This window comes from Sus scrofa, chromosome 14, assembly GCF_000003025.6.
Source record: "Sus scrofa isolate TJ Tabasco breed Duroc chromosome 14, Sscrofa11.1, whole genome shotgun sequence".
NCBI classification, from domain to species: Eukaryota; Metazoa; Chordata; class Mammalia; order Artiodactyla; family Suidae; genus Sus; species Sus scrofa.
In genome coordinates this window covers 89,086,663-89,109,096 of record NC_010456.5, presented here as the reverse complement: position 1 = coordinate 89,109,096, position 22,434 = coordinate 89,086,663, and the positions used below count along the sequence as shown (strand labels likewise).

At 34.7% G+C, this 22,434-nt stretch overlaps 1 protein-coding gene across 7 annotated transcripts in view; it reads right to left on the bottom strand.

Annotated features, from left to right (window-relative positions):
• The window catches only part of MAPK8 (mitogen-activated protein kinase 8), a 119,962-nt gene continuing 97,749 nt past the window's right edge, over window positions 222-22,434 (bottom strand). For 2 of the 7 annotated variants that reach the window (XM_021073086.1, XM_021073087.1), the window contains 7 exons: window positions 18,220-18,385; window positions 15,114-15,185; window positions 13,193-13,375; window positions 12,759-12,883; window positions 12,153-12,216; window positions 8,632-8,709; window positions 222-4,750 (listed from right to left, as the gene is read on the bottom strand). In XM_021073086.1, the coding sequence (XP_020928745.1) occupies window positions 4,734-4,750; window positions 8,632-8,709; window positions 12,153-12,216; window positions 12,759-12,883; window positions 13,193-13,375; window positions 15,114-15,185; window positions 18,220-18,385 (705 nt within the window). In that variant the 3' untranslated portion in view covers window positions 222-4,733. Of the gene's footprint in view, window positions 4,751-8,631; window positions 8,710-12,152; window positions 12,217-12,758; window positions 12,884-13,192; window positions 13,376-14,689; window positions 14,762-15,113; window positions 15,186-18,219; window positions 18,386-22,434 lie in introns of all 7 variants that reach the window. The other 5 variants (XM_013983428.2, XM_021073085.1, XM_001929166.6 and 2 more) reach the window with 3 other exon arrangements.

Genomic DNA, 22,434 nt, shown 5'->3' with positions numbered 1-22,434 from the left:
TAAATAATGTTTCTCTAGCTAAGTTCACACACCAGAAAAGCAAAAGCAGGTAAGTCAGAAAACCAAGGTTTAGGCTCTTTGCAATTTGTATAAAATCTAAAATCTAAGAGAATGTCAGTATTCCCTTCGATCCCAATCCATAGAAATTCTTAAAATTGCCCAGGAAAACTTTTTGCCACAAATTTATATTTTGTTTTCAATGAAAAAAACTCTTAATTTCATAATTTTCATACCACTTTTTTCTTTTTTATTTAAAATAACGAATTAGCATACTAGATAACATTGTTTACATTCCAGTGGTGCATGTTTAATGACTAGGGCATGAATGATTAAAAACCACAATCATTATCTCAGCATTCCCTACAAAGTGCCCCATTTTGTTTTGTCTAGAGGAGGGGAAAAGAGAAGGAACGGAACACAGGGAAGGAAGAGGAATGAAGAAGGAATGGCATCATATAGGGAGAAAAGCAAATGTCAATTATCATACCTAGGTTTCAGGCTGCAAAACCTGTTGAACAGGATAAACTATAATGAGAAAATAGATGTCACAGTCCAGGGTAGACAGCTAGTTCAGTTTAACTTCATCATTCAGCTAAAAGATTAAGAGCTTCTCAAAAATATACCAAATATCAAGCCTACAAAAGTAATTTATTTCTTCGTAAAATTTACTAAGATTTATTCCTTTTGCAAAATGTAAAGAATGGACTGATATCACGAGCAGGTTTCTACTTACAAAAACAGACAGTAATAATGTCCAACGAGCACATCTAACACAACTTTCCAAGATATACAGTGAAAGATTTTACAAGTGAGTCTCTCTTACTGATGCAAGGTATATATTTTACATACTTACTGGTATTGTGTCAACATTGGCTATAAAGTATTTAACACACATTTATAATTCACACTCAGTGAAGATCTAACAGTAAGGGCAACTGCTTACTTGGGAAAGCATAGAAAATTAGTGTGAGGTAGTTCAATAAAAACCTAGTTTAATTTGTAAGTTATTGTGAGAATAGAACATTGTGCAAAACTAATCCACAGGTACTATTTCTCAGAAGTTTCAGTAACAAAGAGAATCAACCAGAAATGGCCAGAAAGTGTTACTCTTACTAGACTCTCCTTAAGAGCACTTAACTAAGAGCAGTTAGCTTGAAATTAATTAGGACGTTTGTTTTCCTTACCAGTTTTTTCAAATCGTACCCCAAACTATACATTTCTGCTTCAATGCCCTTCACCTCTTCATCTTTCCTGCTATTAAGGAAAAAATAGTTTCCTCCGATTCAGGAAAAATCTAAGAGAGATCAGTAGAAACACAATGTATGCTAAAATGTAAAGGATCTGGAGGCAACATTTAAGAGGGCTGCTAATGACAGAACAGTGGCGCTTGGTTTTTCTACCGGTAAGATTTTACTGGGGTCATGGGGCGTCATGCATTCACTCTACAGCTAATGTGTGACTAATGAACAACACTCACAAACTACAACAGTATTTTTGAAAATAGACTATGTTTTTACCTCAAAATGTTGTACAGGCTTGTGCCTAGGCAACAATGAGTAGTTAGGTCTTCATAGTGTAGCATATACTGGCCAATAGCAAATATACCAAGTCTTAACTGTAACCCCAAACAGCTTCACTTGCCTGCTGCCGATTTCACTATCAGACATTGATGTCCTCTTCACCTTTTTAGACAACACAGCAGAATCAGCAAGGAACAAAATAATGGAAAAGGCTTAAAGGGAAAGTCTTCTGCTTTACACACAATCAACACTCTTGATATTGTTCAGGGGGTTGTGTGGTAGCCTTCTCACTAAAGAGGCTGGCATTTTTCTTGGAAAGTCTGGTGTGAATGCACTGTGCCTTTACCAACTTAGAAGAGCGCATACCAGGTACAATCAGCAGCTGAGGATGCGTGACAAAAAAAAACTGTTCAGCAAACAGCATGAAAGAGTTGAGATGCTCTATTTATGTCTATTATAATTAAGCAATCCCAACAACACAATCATTTAACAAATGATCAGTATATAGTAGAGGGTAAAAGACTAGGAAGAAATATGCAGAAAGAATCAGTGTCTCTTTCCTAACCTATAAAGTTGAATAATAAATCTTGGTCAAAATAATTTTCTGACAATAAGACAATATGTTAACTATATAAAGTTGGAAAACCAAAGCTGTAACATAAGCAAGGTGGCTTTACATAAGTACTGCTTGACAGAAATCTTATCTGCAATCTCTCTTAAATAATCAATGTTTAAGATGTTTTAAAGGTTCAAAAAACTTTTAAAATAAAAAGAACTAGTATATCTTTAACAGAATTAAGAGGAAAAGCTGTACTTAGATATTGCATTTTAAAAACCCAGAGCACGCATTTAATGAACAGACTTTGTTTTCAGGATATAACAAGTATTTTGCCCTAAACGACTAATAAAAGTTTGTTTTCTCTGAATCAACTGAAGCATGCTGGTTGGCAAGTGGGAGCTGGCATTTACAACAAACGATGCAGTAGTAACAGGTGGTTTTACTTGCTTGACCAAAATCTGTATCAATAGAGGTGGCTTATTAGCAAGGAAACAAAAGGAAATCTTATGAGAGCATGTCAATTGTTAAAGTGCAATAGTGAAAGAATCTATCCTATAGAAATAAAACTAGTTAACTGTCAAACTAATATAAACTAAGAACACACTTATTTCTCAAATTTCTTCTGAAGTTGTAAATCCAATCCTGTTTCTACAATTCAAAAGGTGTTATAGGCCCAAAACTTTAATTTGCCTGATAAAATTAATGCACCCTGCTGTTATGAGTAGAAAAGGGACTGATTAAAAAGGCTGACAACTTCAAAAGAGGCTAGAGATCATGACTTTAAACCATCAAAAACAAACTTGCTATTCCAAAGCATATAAAAAGGCTATTAATGTACTTTAATCCTAAATATTGCACAGTAACAATGACCTAAAATACCTTACTCAAAAGGAATTTTGCATTGAATATATGAATAACATGTTGGGTGGACTTTCAGATGCTGCACACTGAGCCACACCAGTTCTCACTCTTGCTGGTCATTAATTCTAGTGGGCTTTCTGCCTAGAACCTTTGCTTATTTAAGTATGCACTTCCCAGTTCATTATATAAAATGTCTCTTGTTCCAAAAATAACAAAAGTGCCTGGGGAATATTACAGACAACATATTTCAGAGATAATGAGACTTCAATGACATTTTACTTAAAAAAATTCAGTTATAGAGAAATAATTCTGCAGATATAAAATGTAAACAGTTAACATACAACTTGTCAGGAGCAGCACCATTCTTACACTATTCAACATCCACATTGCATGTTTTACTGAAAATCAGGTTTAAAAAATTAAAGACTCAGACTAAATAACCACCATTTCTGCCTGCTCTGCTCAATGTGAAGAAACAGTCCTTAGAAAATGATATCCTATATATGGCTGTGTGCTACTATTTTCAGATGAACGGTATATTGCTCATTTTATATATTACCTACAGAAATCCAAGTAGGCTTTGGAACCTCCCAACAGCTGGTATAAAAATGATTATGCCACAGGTAGAATCAAATGGCCAGAAACACCTGGAGAACTGATGCTCAACTGACTGACATTCTAATAGGAAACCGGGTAAGTCCAAGGGCCTGAGGCTACAGGAAAAGGAAACCCCAGACTTTAGACATTGCTGGGACCTACAGCCTGAGTAGATTAACTCAGTGTATACAAAAACAGGCTCATAGCTAGTAAAGGTGAACCATCTGTTTATTTGCATTGAAATGTATTATTCATGAAGTATCCCTTGACTTTAGGTGATCATAAGCTTTGAGCATGCCACAAATTTGCAGAAGACATCATATTCTCTTACTTTACTTTGGTGGGTGGGATGGGGAATAGGAAGGTAGTAGTTGACGCCTAGTATCTTCAAAGACATGCTCTGAGTTACACTGCCATTTAGATGGGGCTTTTGCTAAAATTCAAGTAGGATTACCTACCAATTGTTGTAATTAGAATTGGCGAGTAGCAAGTATTGGAGGTTTTTAAACACGTTCATCATTTACAGTAGTTTTTCCTGAATATAACTGGCTACAGGTTATTTCCCCTCACTCCTCTGGGGTTATTTCATTGATAAGCACATAACCCTAAAGGATAGCATCATGAACAAAACATTTGAAATAAATTCTAATAAAAAAACTATAAAAATCTTAAATAATTCATGATATAGGCAAGTCACCACATAATAGTTGCTTTGATAAACAAAATCTTACAAATTCAGTAAAAAAAAAAAAATCAGCAGCATAAGATAAAGCAAATATGCAAAAATTTTAAACCATGATAAAATAATTAGGTTTACATTATACAGTTAATTACAGCAAAAATACAATACAGTTTTGTTGCTGTTTTAAAACACAACTTAAGTTTTAAATTACATCACTTGAAATTAAAAAAAAATAAACTACTTTTCTACAAAATGAATTCTACATTTTTAAAAAGTCACTCAAAAATAAGACCACTGAATTGTTTTTCAAAGTAGTTCTATCAATGACTAAACGACTTCCCATTCCCTCCCCCAACCCCCCACCCCAAAGGCCCAAGTAGTCATCTACAGCAGCCCAGAGGTCCAGCTGATGCTTCTAGACTGCTGTCTGTATCCGAGGCCAAAGTCGGATCTGTTGACATTGAAGACACATCATTGACAGACGATGATGACGATGGATGCTGAGAGCCATTGATCACTGCTGCACCTGTGCTATGAGAAACAAAACAGCAAATCAGTTGCAGACAGAGTTTCAGACCGAGCTACTTGTACTGTACTACCTCCAGTGGTCAGTAATTTTTCTTTTGGTTTTAAGAGGCTCACTAAAAATAATCGTAAGTGATATTCAACACAATTCTAACTTACAATTTTTCCTACAAGCTATGAGGTGAGAATTCTGAAAATACCTGGAAATTTGCAATCCTATCCTAATTTTTCATTTTCAGTTCAAGGTAAGAATTATTAAGTCCAAGTCATATTTAGAAAAAGTCCTACAGCAAGAGTCGTAATTGGCTTCAGGTTGTATACGAATAATACTGATAATACATGCAAAACTGTACTGCATTCTGTTGGTGAGAGGTTCTCAATGGGATAACTCATTAAGTTAAAAACTATTGCCCTAGGAGTTCCCTTGTGGCACAGCAGGTTAAGGATCTGGCATTGTCAATGCAGCAGGTTGGGTCGATGCTGTGTTGCAGGTTTAATCCCTGGCCTACAAATTCCATATGCCACAGGTGCAGCCAAAACAAAACAAAACAAAAAAACCACTGCCCTAAAAAAAATGCTTTATGATATTTTCTCACTGTGAAGTCCAAACAATTCTTCTGGTACATCTTGTTTTAAAGCAAAAGCCAAGACAAAGACTAAAACCATTTTAATTCAGAGGATCCTTAGTTCAACTGCCCCATTTTACATGAGGTTTACATGACTTGCTAGAGCCACACAAGTGCCCTAATTAGGTGAACTCAGGTTATTCTATTCTAGTAAGTACTTGATAAATGCAAACATGGACTTATTAAACAGATAAAGTAAGGAAAGATGATTTCCTTTACCGAAAGTAAAGTCTAAGAAGCATTTCCTGCATTTTAAAAAGTAATAGGAATTCTTTTTTTGGTTTGTTTGTTTTTTGGTCTTTTTGTTTTTTTAGGGCCACACCTGTGGCATATGGAGATTCCCAGGCTAGGGGTCGAATCGGAGCTGTAGCCTTCGGCCTACACCAAAGCCACAGCAACACCAGATCCGAGCCACATCTGCAATCTATACCACAGTTCCCGGCAACACCAGATCCTTAACCCACTGAACGAGGCCAGGGATCAAACCTGCGGCCTCATGGTGTCTAGTCGGATTTGTTTTTCTGCTGCGCCATGGCAGGAACTCCAGAATTCTTAACCTACAGAAAAACCCTCTTAAAGGTTGGGTCAGAGTGCAGAACATGTTAAAGATGATTCATGAACTAGGTAGGTGCTTTTGAACTACATGATCACTAAAATAAGGGTTATTCCAATTTGAGTATATTAAATAATGCAAGTAAAACAAAAGTTCTTAAGAATACATTTATGGAATACAAGAAGTGATTTTCAAAATGAGTGATAAGAATTTCTAAGGGTGAGTTTCAGGGACCCAATGATGTTAAAAATGCTCCAAAATCCAGCACCTCAGTGTTTAAAATTATCCCTCATTTCAGTCTAATGACAGGTAATAAAACACTTAAATAAGAAAGCTCCTCTGAGAGCTTGTATTCAAATCCAACAATGAAATAGCCAGGGGAGTGGAAATAGGCAAATCTTTAGGGTGCTGCAGTAGGGACCGGGAGACAGAAAAAAATGGAACCGAAAGGGACAGAGCAGGTGACGGGAGATGAAATGGAAAATAAAAGTAGATGGAACGTCAGGCCGGACAAAAAAGAGGAAAAGGAGAAATGGTGATAACCTACTAGATTCAAAAAAGGACCATTAGGTTCCCAGAGTGAAATGAAGATAATATACTTTTAAAATTCAATCCATAGACACTACAGAATGCACCTTTTCTGACTAAAGAGTATACAATATCATGGATAGCTTCAAAGACCTGTACTGAAACATTCAAATCACAAAAAGGGTTCTATCATATATACTTTTATTATGCCTCTTTCTTAACACAAAATTTTATTCAAATTTCTTAATCTGACAAAAGTTAACTTCTAAATGCATCATAACTAGTTAACTTTATTTTTATAAAAGATTAGTTTACTACTATTTTTCTTTACAAGCTACAACTGAGAATCCAGAAACTGTCTAGAAACTTACAGTCCTATCCTTTCTGCTGACTTATTTTGTAACTATAGTTAAGTGTTACCTAGGATTCAAATTTTTCACTTATAAATTAAGAACAAATACAACTGCTCTATCTCATAAGATTAAGTTTACTAAAACATTTGACACTTAGGATGTTCCATTCAATAGGATAGTTTGCTAAAGTATAAAACTCTCCCTAATAATGGACTTTTCAAATTCCAGCCAAGCCTCCATCACAAACAATTCATTTATATGACTACTATATATAAATACAAAGCTAATTAATTAATTCAGCTTTTAAAGCATTATAATATAGCTTTTGTTATAACTAACTGTAGGTAAGAGCTGTCAAAACCAATTTGTATTTTCAACAGGATCTGTATTATAATTTGGAAGACTGCATTCTTGCACAAGGATCTAAAAAATAAAGAATTAAAAGAACTCATGGGGTTCCTGTCTTGGCTCAGTGGAAACATCTGAGTAGTATCCACGAGGATGCAGATTCAATACCGGGCCTTGCTCAGTGGGTTAAGGATCAGGCGTTTCTGTGAGCTGTGGTGTAGGTCACAGACATGGCTCAGAGTTGATGTTGCTGAGGCTGTCGTGTAGGCCAGCAGCTACAGCTCCAATTCAACCCCTAGCCTAGGAACCTCCATATGCCTCGGGTGTGGCCCTAAAAAGGCAAAATAAATAAATAAATAAATAAAAGAACTCTAAATGTAACCAAAAATGTCATGGGAAACTATAAAAATTATTTAAACAAGTACGTTTATAGTACAACAAAATGGGCACCTAAAACTACATTATAAATCTTACTCATAAACAAGATGACAGATATCCAAGTTTTTTCTTGGAAAGTAGAAAAGTTTTTAGAGAGATGATTAAAACAGCAGAAATTTACTGAAATTCAAGACCTATCTGTTGAAAAGTTACTCAGCGTTCAAAGCTTAGCTCAGATTTAATCTCTTCTATATAACTGTCCCAATTGCCTATAGCCAAAAATCTCTGCTGCAAGTCAGAAAACCATGCTCTCTCTGAAGTTACTGATAAACATGGCTTCAAGTATTAGCTTTTCTACATAAAAGATTTGTAGTCTTGTATCATTTAATTTTTCTAAACTTTAGTTTCCTCATCTGTAAAATGTACATAACAATCTCTTTCTCAGGGTTTTGAGTGGAAGAATGAAACCAAGTACATAAACTACTGCTGTCTCTCATATACTTACTATGCATATGTTACCAGTCATTTCAATTTCTTATGCTTTCACAAGTACTAAAATTAAATATGAGCTTATGATAAAAGAAGTTGTTTAGCTCCTGCAAACCAATGTTCTTCTTAGATAGAATACTTTCTGATAGCAGTTTTACTATTACCATTAAACAAATCAAAAATACCAAAATGAGAAAGATGGTAACTAGGTATCACATATAAAATTTTGCAATGATGATTTATTTATCCAAAGATGGTTAAAATCATAGAAAGGTTAAATATACTAAATTGGGAGAAATTTCTTCTTTAAAGACAATATTGCCAACAACAACAATAAAAAGGTTTTAAATTTCTGTACCTCAATGGAATGTTATTATTATAGAAAAAGATGTCCATTTTATGAATTCAGTTACTGATATATTAGTATGATGTACTGGTACAACAGTGTACCACTGCTTTCAAAATTTAACCTCACAAGCTGTACTTCTTATACATATTAAACTTTAAAAAAAATAGTAATAAACATGGAAAGAACTGAAGGTTTCAGGCCACTGAGGTTTACAACACATTGAATTTAACTGTAATCTTAACTAAGCATATATTGTAACCAACCTAAAGGAGAGGGCTGCCCCCGTATAACTCCATTCTTGGTTCTCTCCTCCAAGTCCATAACTTCTTTGTATATCAATTCTGTAAAAGAGGTGAATAAAACCAAACTTTTCAAAGTCTGAGAGGCAATCTCACAAGATATGTATGTTTGAAGTAAAAAAATGTTTACACACATTAAGTACTTCGAACTGTGTCCTTGCAATGGTAGAGGGTCTTAGGTGTCTGCCTAAGATTCAAAGGCGTTAACAATTTCTTGATCCTCAACCATGAATTATATTGAAACAAAATCTCTGCTGTATTATTCCTAAAGCTGGATTAAAGACAGAGCTGAGGTTAGAAACTTTACCTTTTTTACTCCACCAGTACTTTGAAATATACCATATCATACCACATATCATTCTGTATTACAAATGCTCATTTAATTCTCAGTGAGGGCTTGAAGCAAATTTGTCTAATTTTTTTTTTCCTGAGCCCAGGCATGGTACCTGATAACACGGTAGGTACTTACCCAGATACTGGTTAAAAGACTTAAATGCAAGAGTATGTGCAAGCTTCTTTAATGAGAATAGAATATAAATACATTCTCATTAAAGGAAAAGGATCAGATAGCTACATTTTAACTGCTTCTGAGTTGAAACATGGCATCCTATCACTGTCAAGAAGACTTCTTCCTGGGAATCTTGCTCCTTAACTAGGCTTCTGGATAGTAGGTAGATTTCTAGGAGTGAGACAATGGATGTTGCCCTGCTGGTGTATGTGCCTCCTGCCCTGTATTCGTCTATGTTATTCTAATGTCAAATGTGATATGCCTTCTGAGTATGAATGTCCACTTAAGAAGAACCTTCTGGTGGATGCTAACACTGCCATTATTCATCATCTTCTCTGGGTCATGAAATTCTCTGAGAACTGCATATAAGCAATGAACCCTCTCTGAGAAAAATGGACAAGCAAAAAATGTTGCACAGAATTTCACGGAGTCTGTAATTCCTTAAATTAATCTTCTGATAAATAATTTCTGATCACAGAGTATGACAACATTTATACTGAAAATAAGGTAAAAACAAGTAGATATGTTGGAATGAACAAAAATGAGAGATACTTCAGTTTGCTTGTGATGGTAACCTACTTGGACTGGGAAGGAGAAAAATAGGAAATCTTGACAGATTAAAGAATGGGAGATGCTTTTCTTTAAAGAAGCAAAAAAGAATGATAAGCATTCCAGATAAGAGGATTAAAAAAGAAAGAGTGAGAAAACAAGACCCCATTGTGAAAAGGGACTAAGGCAGAAGAACCAAAGCTAATTAGGAGTACTAACTAGACAAAGCAATCTGTAGTCAACGGTTTTGGCAATGAATTTTTCTTTCTGTTATGATGATAAAATTCTTAAGCAGATCTTGAAAAAATGCAGTGTGTGGGTAATTACCAAACTACATTTGGAGGTAGAAGAAAAAGATATAAAATAAACATGTTTAGCATAATGAAAAATCCCAGATATATCCTTATACAAATGAAAATACCATGTTTCACCGATTTTAAGATGCACTTTTTTGATAGTTTAACATTTTTGAAATTGGGTTGCATCTTATAATTAGTGGTGCAGTACAGTTGGCATTGTTTTCTTTCTTTCTTTTTTGGTTTTTATAAAGGGCTACACTCATGGCACATGGAAGTTCCCAGGCTAGGGGTCAGATCGGAGCTGTAGCTCCTGGCCTGTACCATAGTAATGCCAGATCTGAGCCGCATCCGAGCTACAACACAGTTCATAGCAACGCTGGATTCTTAACCCACTGAGCAAGGCCAGGGATCAAACCTGCATCCTCATGGATACTAGTCGGGTTTTTTACTGCTAAGCCATGATGGGAACTCTTGTTTTCTCTTTCCTAGCAGTACATAACAGTATGTTTTACACTTGGAGGCCTATTAAGATCCATGAAAACCATAAATGTTAACTGTAAATATAATGATATATAAAAATATCAGGTTAGATATTTTTTCTTTTCTTTCCTTTCTTTTTTTTTTTTTGCTTTTTAGGGCTGCACCCATGGCATATGGAGGTTCTCAGGCTAGGGGGCAAATCAGAGCTACAGCTGCCAGCCCACACCCACAGCCACAGCCACACAGGATCCAAGCTGAGTCTGTGACCTACACCACAGCTCATGGCAACGCCAGATCCTTAACCTAAGCAATGAGCGAGGCCAGGGATCGAACCTGCAACCTCATGGTTCCTAGTCAGATTCTTTTCTGCTGCACCATGATGGGAACTCCAGGTTATATATTTTAGTACATACTGTGATCCGTAGTTACTATACTCTTACATATTACATATACTTGGGTTCTATCATTCCAGTGGGCTCTATATATCTCCCAAAGTCAACTTAAAGAAAACTAACCTCTGGTTATTCCTAAGAAGAAAGATCAAATTCACTACTCTCAAATAAATTTATAGATAGATTACCTGATTCAGTTTATACCTCCTCAGTCCCTTTTCTCTTCCAAGTATTTAGGTTCTTGGCTCTTAATAACATATCTTCTACCTGATTTTTTTGGTCTACATGATTTTAAGATCAGGTAAAAAAGGGGATCAAGTGACTTGCCCAAAGTCATGTAGCTTAAAAAATGGTCAAAATATTAAGTGACAACAACATAGATGGAGATGGAGGTAAACAGTATCTAAAAATTACCTGGCCCAAATATTACAGGGAATCTTTTAAAGAAAAATATTTTAACATTTCCAGGACTACCAAAGCATTATTAATGTTCAATTAAAGTAAAAAAATAAAATTAAATTTAAAAACTACTATATTAGATATGTAAAGACTAAAAATTAACTCACTCTGTTGGTGAGAGTGGGGGTAAAACAACATTCCTATACGAAACTGATGGAAGTGTAAACAAGCTACAATTTCTTTGGAGAATAAATGGAAAAGTATCTTCAGCCCAGCAAAAGTCCCTGCAGGATTTTTCTTACATGCATGTTCTCAGATGTGCACAAGAACAGTGCGGAGTCGTCTGTAACAACAGACTACACACAACTTAAGTGCTTTTCAAGAGGTTGCTAGATGCAGAACCACTTTGTCACACAGTCACACAGGATATCACTAACTAGCTATTAAACCAAATGAGTCAGACAGGTGGAGCAAAAGAAAATAATTTCCAAAATATATGATTATATCAACAAAGCAAGTGTGCACTGTATACAATCATTTGTGATTAAAACAGGGTGGGAGAGGAAAAGAGGGAGACATCAAACACACATATTTGTAGATTATGGAAGAACAGGAAAATTCCAGAAAGTACTAATGCATCTGTGTCTGAGGTGGGGAACATAAGACATCAGGATTAAGTCAGAGAGGGAAGGACACTTACTTTCTACTTCTGTAAAAATATTAATAAGCATATTATCAAATATCACTTATGAATAATAGAAAATATCTTTCATTTATTTCCCTAAAAAGGATGAATAAATCAGCATAAAAAACCAGAAACTCTTTCAGCTTCATCTTAAAGAATCTGGGGAATGTTACCTTTCCACTCTTCTATTGTGTGTTCCCTTTCATCCAACTGCTTGTCAGGTATCTTTGGTGGTGGCTGAAAAACACAGGCAACAATATTTGAGTCGGTTTATTGTGAGTATATAAATTCTTTAGAATTATTTGAAATATTAGCCAGACAGAAGGCTTGGAAAAACACATCATTAAACCAAGATTGATCAACGATTAACACTATTCTTGTGTAGAGAGACTAGTTTTAGACAACTCCATGGCAGGAAAAAAGATATTTAACTGTTTTTTTCTTTTCTTTCTGGTTTTTGAACTTGCCACATTTTAACTATAGAGTTGTGCTAATCTTTGGACACATAAGTTCTTTTATAACTAAGTTTAGATGTTTTCCCCAAAGGCTCAGGATTTTAGCTCATCTAATTAGGAATTAAGGCAAAAAGGCAAGAAACAATGGGAAGGAGCTTATTTTGTGCAGGAGGTGCTTGGATATATTCATTCTCTTAAGGAACTTTTCATGTAGAAACAGAACACCACTGTCATTTATTTATATTTTTGTTTAAAATTTAAAAATATCCTCCAAACTTCCAAACTTTAAGAGTATAGTCTTCAAACATTAAGAAAAGAACTTACAGCTTCAGCTTCAGAAGGATCATACCAGACATTAATGTAAGGGTGCTGGAGAGCTTCATCTACAGAGATCCTTTTAGATGCATCAATTACCAGCATTTTGGATAACAAATCCCTTGCCTGACTAGCTGCAAAAATAATGATGTTAATGTACACTTATCCCATAAAAGCTTTAAAATTATAAAAAAAATTTCAGAAATTTGAAATCATCATTTATTAAAAAATATGTTCTAAAAAGAACAGATTTTACTATAAAATTAGGTCACATATATGATTAAATATATAATTACAAAAAAACTAAAAGTAATTAAAAACTCACATTGTCTGTTACCCAGGGATAATGCTGAGTTACGTCCCATAAGAACATGAACACACCCCCTCCACAACCATCAACCTACCTACAATGGGATTAAAGATACATAATTTATAAAAAGTACCTTTAAGTTTGTTGTGCTCCGAATCGGCTGGGAAAAGTACATCAGGAAAGAGCTTCTCAAAGCTATATCCAGCATATTTAGGTCTGTTTTCGACGTAAGTCCTTACTGTTGGTTGTAGTTTCTTCATGAATTCGGGACATGGTGTTCCAAGCTGTTCAATAACTTTATTCCATTGATCAATATCTAATATCGAGTAGCTAAGAAAAATACTGTGCATCTAATGTTCAACAGTCATATTCATGTTAAAATAACAAGAAAATGGCAATTAAAAATCCTAAGAAAGAATGTGGCAGTTATAAATCTTACAGCCACCTTGCAAAAGGCAATGATTGTAGGTGGACAAAAAGGATCAATAAACAAGCTTTGTTAACCTTATTTATTATGTGTTAATGTGTGTGTCTACTGACACTGATTTTATCATAAAAAATGAAAGCTTAAACTCATAAATTCTAAATACAATTGATAAGTGGCTCAAAGAAAATGATAATTACTACCCATAGGGACTCCAGAATGTGAACTATACACAATTTTAGAATACAAAATTTGCCTTTTCTTCCAGCTTATCAGAAAATGTGAGCGCATTTCTAAGAAGATAAACTTTTATCATCTGCTCTGCTTTTTTGAATTTTCTACACTAAGTGAAAATAACCAGTAGCAATCAAAATGTTTGCTTTGCTAAAAGTGGCATTTTCTTTTGCCTTACTTTATGTTAATTTTTTTTAACATTCTGAAATTTAAGAAAATGATTCAGTATTTGGTTAAGTTGTAAGGTTAGAATTCCCTGGTCTCTTTCCCCCAGTATTTACATTTGAAGTCCTCCCTGTGGACTAAGACCTAAAACTTTCTTACTGTAATCCAGTGAATATGGCTTTTCACATTTCTCCTCCTAAAACAATTTTAAGTGGCACCAGCTGGTAAACACATAACAGATCACTGTTAATATAAACATTAAAAAGAAGTCAGATGAACAAAAATCATGAACCCAAATCTACTCATCTCCTTATAAACTATAACTGCTGAAAGTCTCAGATGAAAAGATCAGTATGTTATATTGAGTAATGAGACAACAACCAAAAGACATAGAACACACAGAATGTTAACAAAAAAGGAGGTGGGGAGGACAAAACAAAAGGATGACAAGAAGCAACAGACAATTCCAAAATTCACATTAAGTCCTAAGTACTTCTAGACTCACTCAAGTGTGTAATTATGAGAAAATTGCAAGCTATGATTTTTGATTTAGATTAAATAAATCAACTCAAAGACAGCAAGTAATTGTGGATAATTAACTTGAGCAGTTTTCAGAATTAACATATGAAACAACCAGTAAGTGAGGGAAAGTAAAGTCTATATCAAACAGCAGGTGGTATTTTGAAAGACTAATTTAACAATATTTTCTTATTAGGGAGAGACAAAATACATGATACCTGACCAAGCTAAAGTGCTGTCATACATTTGACCTTTAGAAACTACATTTTAGGCCAAAGATAAGGATACGATCTGTACCTGGGAACAAAACACCACCTTTGATCATTTCTCCCATGATGCACCCAACTGACCAAATGTCAACTGAAAACAAAATGCAATGACATTAACATAAAGATTTTGGTTAAAAAAAAAAAATTAAAAAAAAATCACGCACACCATGTATACTTCAAAATTATAGAAAGCAGTATAAAATAAAAATGAGTGACAGTGAATGTGTTCTAACTACCAGCAGAGACTGTATGTCCTACTGCCAGATGCAGCCTACAAATATTTCAGCTTCATATCTCAACAATTTTTGAACTATAACAGCCACAAACTTTGTCTGTTTTAAAAAAACCCCACATGTATGAATATACACTTATTCATTTTCATTAGAGAACATAAGGAAATTCATCACCTAACTAATTAAACTGCTGCAGCAGCACAAGGATACAGTCCCTTCCTGGAAAGAGGATTTTGTGGCAAACCATTTCTCCCATAATGCACCCCACAGACCATAAATCCACTATATGTTTGCAGCACAAAAGAAGGAAAAGCAAAGCAAAAGGTCATTAAAATCAAAGAAGCATAATATGACTGCGTTATATTAAAAACTGCAAAACATCACAAAGAAAAAAGTGATTTTAATTTTAGCTAATGGAATAACTAAAAACAAAGTATTTTTTCAAAAGGCTTTTTGATTCACAAAAGCAAATGTGAAATGTGGCCTTTTTACTGTATCTAATTTTAAAGTGAGAGCTATGCACAGAAACTACATAACTGAAAAAAACCTATATATTTTGTTTCTGAAAATTTGTTTATAAAATACAAAAAAGAAATGAACACAAATCTTACAAATAAGGCTGAAAATGTACATGAGTAGCAAAATTTAAAAAAAAAATCTTGATTCTATTTTGTGGTTCAACTGTGCATTATACTCTCTCTTTAAGTCAAATAAAAGAAAAAAGCATGAGCAGAAATAATCTAGTATATTAAAATATTTAACAGAAATGCTTCTATGAATAATCACAGTTAAAAAATTAATCTAAAGCTCTTTAGAAATTTTCATATTGTATTTTATAAATTTGTTTTGAGAAGTGTTATGTTTATTCTGAGTTGAAAGTAATTTGCCTTCTTGGCAACATCATGCTGCATTTACTCTACTACCCTAACACGTGCATACAGAACAAACAATCAAATTAAGAAAATTTAATAAAAAGAAGTATATTTCACATGTTTTTCACTGAAAGTTTTTTAAACCCCTATAACCAAACTGGTTTAAGAAGTTAGTTTTGGTTGAATATGTATGAAAAGTCCCCAAAGATTTATTATCTACAGTCTCCTAGAGGACTTCCTGACTCTTGTCAACTTTAAATGAGAGCTTGAATCAATGCTGAGATGAATCTGCCAGGCACAGAAATGAGCAATTTGAGGTTCTCCACCTGTTCATTAAAACAATGTACCCGGACATTTTATATTTGAGTCTGAAAATCAGATAAAAAGAGCAGGTGCTTGTAGTTTAATATAAGAGGGGAAGAATGAGCAATGTGAAAGGAAAGTTTTAGAAACTTGCATTTGTTTAAGTTTGAAGGCCCCATTCTTTAATAGCAAAAGAGGAAAAGCACAAGAATAGATGTTAGAGATAGACTCTTTACCTATGCAAGAGAACTTTGGGAAAGTCTGTATTTTCTAAAATACTCAGTAAGGAGACTACCAATTCATTACACAATTTTAGAAGCTAAATTAAGAACAAATTTTAGAAATCCTATGGAACTAAAGTTTCTCTAAAATTTCACATTAAAATACAAACAAATCTTTTAATATCCATGGCATGATTCAACTTTCAAGAATAAATATTTAGAGGAAAATTAATATTCCCAAATCAGTAGTTCAGAAAGTATTTTTCCCAGGGTGTTTGGAAAAAAATCTATCACAATAATTTTTCCCTATGGCTTTTATAGAGAATAGCAAGCTTTAGTTAAATATCCAGGACACAATTTATGAAGGTAATCTTTAAAAAAGTGTATCTTAAAAAAAAAAAAAGATTTCAAAAGCTGCAATCATGAGAGAAGATACTGTCTGAGTCACTACTTTCCCCAGAAAAGGAAAAGCTTGATTCATACAAAAACTTGCTTTTACAGGGTCTAACTGCTTAGTCCATTGGGCAGTTTAAATATATTCCATTATCTCACACTTTTCAAAAAGCTTTGAGGTAGCTTGCAATAAAAGACATTAAAAGAACGAAGTTCTTAAGTTAAAACTTGCTGGCTAATGAAATTATCAGAATCAAGCATTATACTGACAGTTTCTTTGGGCAAAAAAAGGCAACAAGGTGATCTATATAATTCTTATCTAAGAAAAGAAAGCTCATCAATTCTTCATAAGATGGTTTTTCTTGGTGTTAATTTCTGGTAGGGAGCTCTCAAGATCACAGCCCAGAGTGACCCTTTATATATATTATCTGTGACAATCAATGGTTTCATAGCAAATGCAAAAGCAATCTTCATGCTGGTCACTTAAAGTATCAATTCTCAAAAAAAATTTTAAAATGTCTAATACTAAATCTAACTCACTAGATTCTATAGGGTATACAGTAATTTTAGGTAAGGAGAAAGATGACAGAACAGCATATTTAAAAACAAAAGAATAATAGCAAATGTTCAATTAGCTCAGAAAAGTAAACGAAGCTAAAATTCTTTTTACAAAATATCTTTTTATAACAGATAACTCAATGTTATCGTTTATAAAAATGAATCCCAAAGGTTAACTTGATGCAATTTCCTGTTTCAAAGTGAACTGCTGTTTTAGATTCTTTGCTAGAAAAAAATGTCCAAGTCTTATTCTATGAAATATCCTGAATTGAGTTGCCACATTTAAGTCAATAAACTCCTGTGCAGATTTATTCATCTCCTAAATGACTAAGATTTAACAAAATTTCTTAAGTATAAATATATATATGTATAATTTTTTTTAATTCATGAACTGCATGCCTGATAATTTTCTTCAACTTTGATTAGTGCTGATATATATAATTGACCTTACCTGCACAGAATAATACCATTTCTCTAAAGCTGGTCACAAGGGTCCAAAAGGTCACCTTAAATTATCCATCAGCATACAGAATGTCCTTATTATAGCTCTTAAAGTTTGTAGTAAGTGTTACTGCTATTAACTTCAATGTCACAAGATTGGAAATGTGTGCAAATATCACCAATGCAAATTTATCTATTGGTTCACTATATGGCTCCTTGAGCCCACGTCAGAATGCTCATTTTCAAGGTATAAGCAAGCAAATGGTATATGCTCTGTTACAGGGGCCATGGCAACAAATGCTTTATCCAATGGTAGTGTTGTTGGTTATTTGTATTTAAATAAACAGGGGCCCCAAGTTTTTCTAAAAATTTAAAAAAGAATTGTAGTTACTGTCAAACTCTTGATAAACATTTCAAACACCAATATACCTTTAACTCTATGCATTTCAATGTAAGTATTTACACAAGAAATCTTACAAACGAAAGCAAATAACACAGAACCGTATTTCAGATAAATAGTATGCTGACCGTTTTCTTTGTAGCCCATCCCTAGGATGACCTCAGGTGCTCTGTAGTAGCGAGTCACTACGTAAGGTGTCATCATAAAACTAGTTCCTGCAGTCCTGGCCAGTCCAAAGTCAAGAATCTTCAAAGTGCAGTCTGATTTTACCACTATATTACTGGGCTTTAAGTCCTTCAAAAATAAAAATAAAAAATGACTGCTATGATATAAACAAATATTCTGCAGTCCACAAGATAGTAGATCACTTGTAAAACAATTCAGGCTAATTGCTCATTTTTTCACTGTAATTGTTACCACTGCACAGATTCATCACTATAGGCAAATTTGAGACATCAGCTTGAGAACATTTCTAATTTATGAATAGTTATTAGAGAAGTTAATAATGTTTTATTTGCTAGATATTAAGATTAGCTAGAAATTTTCCATCAGTGGAGTAAAAGTGATTCAGAAAGGCATCTTAAAGATCACATAAGAACTATTATAGGAGTTCCTGTCATGGCGCAGCAGAAACGAATACGGCTAGGAACCATGAGGCTGTGGGTTCAATCCCTGGCCTCACTCAGTGGGTTAAGGATCCAGCGTTGCCATGAGCTGTGGTATAGGTTGCAGACATGGCACTGCTGTGGCTGTGGCTGGCAGCTGTAGCTCCAATTAGACCCCTAGCCTGGGAACCTCCATGTGCCATGGGTGTGGCCCTAAAAAGACAATTAAAAAAAAAAAAGAAAAAAGAGATTATAGTAAAAGAGAGAATCATAAGTTAACATGTATATTCACTTGTACACTAAATTACCTACTTTTAAAAGATCTTATTTTTTTTTTTTTTGGCCATGCCCATGGCATGTGGAACCTGAGCCACAACTGTGACCCAAGCCACTGCAGTGACAAGGCCAGATCCTTAACCTGCTACACCACAGCAGAACTCCCAAAGATCTCATTTTAAAGTCACAATAAGTTGTATACATCAATAATGGGCCATTCTAAGCACATGTCATTTGACCTTTCAAATCAGCAGATGTCCTAAGCAAAACATTCTCTAACAAACTATATAAATGTTTTCTTAGGTCAGTCTCCCAAGGCAATAAAAATAAAAACAAAAATAAATGAGACCTAATCAAACTTATGAGCTTTTGTACAGCAAAGGAAACCATTAGGACAAAAAAAAAAAAAAAAAAAAAAAAAAAGACAAACAATGGAATGGGAGAAAAGACTTGCTAATGATGCTACCGACAAGGGCTTAAACTCCAAAATATCCAAACAACTCAGCAACAAAAAAACAAATAACACAACTGAAAAAATGGCCAGAAGACCTAAAGGAGACATTTCTCCTAAGAAGGTATATGGATGGCCAGAGGCACATGAAAAAATGCTCAACATCACTAATTATTAGACACATGTAAGTCAAAACTATTGTTACTAAGCCTACAAATAAATTCTGGAGAGGGTGTGGAGAAAAGGAAACCCTCCTACACTGCTGGTGGGACTGTAAATTGGTACAAACACTGGAAAACAGTATACAGGTTCTTCAGAAAACTAAATATACAACTACCACATGATCTAGCAATCTCATTCCTGGGCATACATCCAGACAAAGCTGTAATTCAAAAAGATACATGCACTCTATGTTCATTGCAGCACTATTTACAATAGCAAAGACATGGAAATAACCAATGTTCATCAACAGAGGAGTGGATTAAAAAGATATTGTACATGTACACAATGGAATACCACTCAGCCATAAAAAGAACAAAACAATGTCATTTGCAGCAACATAGATGACTCTAGAGATTTTCACACTAAGTGCAGGAAGTCAGAAAGAGAAAGACAAATATCACACGATACCATTTACATGTGGAATCTAAAATATGGCATATGGAGCTCCCGTTGTGGCTCAGCGGTTAATGAATCCGAGTAGGAACCATGAGGTTTCAGGTTCGATCCCTGGCCTTGCTCAGTGGGTTAAGGATCCGGTGTTGCTGTGAGCTGTGGTGTAGGTTGCAGATGCGGCCTGGATCCCGCGTTGCTGTGGCGCTGGTGTAGGGCAGTGGCTATAGCTCCGATTAGACCCCTAGCCTGGGAACCTCCATATGCCGCAGGTACAGCCCTAGAAGACAAAAAAAGACAATAAATAAATAAATAAATAAATAAAATTAAAATATGGTACAGATGAACCTCCCTACAAAACAGAAACAGACTCACAGACAGAGAGAACAAACTTGTGGTTGCTGAGGGAGAGGGAGTGGGATGGACTGAGAGCTAAGGGTTAGTAGAAGTAAACTATTACATTTAGAATGGATAAGCAATAACGTCCTACTGTACAGCACAGGGAATTATAGCCAATCCCTGGGGCAGACCATGATAGAAGATAATATAAAAAAAGGAATGTGCGTGTGTGTGTGTGTATATATATATATGACACACATGTATATGACTGGGTCACTGCTGTACAGCAGAAACTGGCACATTATAAATCAATGATTCTTTAATTAAAATAAACAATTAAAAAGTCATTATCAGGTTTCCATCACTGATTTCCCACTGGAAATCATACAAATTTGTTCACAAAATACTTGACTGCCCATAAAGGAAGGACATCATTGTCTTGGTGCCATTAATCCATAAAATTACTCGCTACTGATGCTACTAAATAATATCTTCGTGAACAATTTTCCACCTGATCTCAATCTTAAGGAAATGTGCTATGATCATTGAAAGGTGGCACCATAAACCGACAAAGCTTTAAGTTCAACCCATTTTGCTTGTTAAGTGCCCATGAATCCTATTATGAATCAAGAGACCAGAGGAAGCAAGTGTATATCCAAATACATTGAATATCAGCATTTATACAACAGAAAAGAAAGCTGCCCTGATAATGATTACTTTTGTAATGTCAATATCCAGAAAAGCACACATGTTGCTTTTATCATATTTTAATTGGCAATCACGGATAGGTTTAGAAGATATGTAATCTAAAGGTTCTATCAAATTAAAAACAGATATTGACAAGCTTATTGAAACAGAAGATGAAAATTTTTGTTAGTGCTATCCTGTCAATACTGCCACTATTTCTAAAATATATCTCAGCCAAGTAACACTGCATGTTCAAAAATAGATATTAGCAGCTTTGATACTACTTCAATGTCTACTGTGCTGGTTAATGGCTCCTCATACTGCTATATTCTAGTCTAGGAATACAATTCTAACCTTAAAATCTTGATTTTTGGAAAATTTAAGGACAAAATACAATTTTTAAAAAGTAGCTATTTTTTGTTAAGCAAGAGAAACTGTCAAAAAAAGCCTCAAAGAATACCATCTGAAATTCATCCCTGCATACATACATCAGTATGTATCTTTCTACAGATGTCAGTTGCACTGCTGTCCATATTTGTAAAGAATAACTGGACTTGTATGTGTAGTAGATTAACTTAATATTCCACCTTCTCAGAATTCCACATTTTTCTGGTCTGTGATTACTTCTAGCCAATGGGATGTGAGTGGGAACAAGGAATAGAAGGGTCAGTGCATAACATCCTTCTGTCTCTTGTCCTGCGTTAGGGATTAGTAACATTCCAGACAGTGAGTTGCTGAGCATCTTATATAAAGCAGAGTGCTCACTCTACCTGGACTTGTACTGACCTACAGTGTGGGAAATAAATCTTTTTTTTTTTGTTTGTTTGTTTTTAGGGTCACACCCATGGCTTATGGAAATTCTCACGCTAGGGACTGAAATGGAGCTGTAGCTGCTGGCCTACACCACAGCCATAGCAATGGGGAATCTGAGCCGCATCTGTGACCTACACCACAGCTCATGGCAACACCAGATCCCTAACCCACTGAGCAAGGCCCAAGGATCGAACCTGCATCCTCACAGAACACTAGTTGGATTCATTTTCCTGCGCCACAATGGGAACTCCAATAAATCTTAATTATGTTAAGCCACTGAGAATTCAGTGTTTATGTGTTACCCTGGCATAACCTAGTTGTGATATTGTGATTTATAATAAGAAAAACATAGTTGGTCTTTGTCCCAATTACTGACACAAAGCTCCTAAAACCCTTGGAATTTCCTAAGTGATAAGAAGTAATAAAGGTGAAAGGTGTGCTTTTTTGATCATTCATAGGATGTACCTTTCAACTACACCAGAGCTTATGTTAAAGAAGTGACTCTGGGAAAGTCCCAAAGGAAGAAGCTGGTTGCCAGGAAACCAACAAAGTAATTAAAA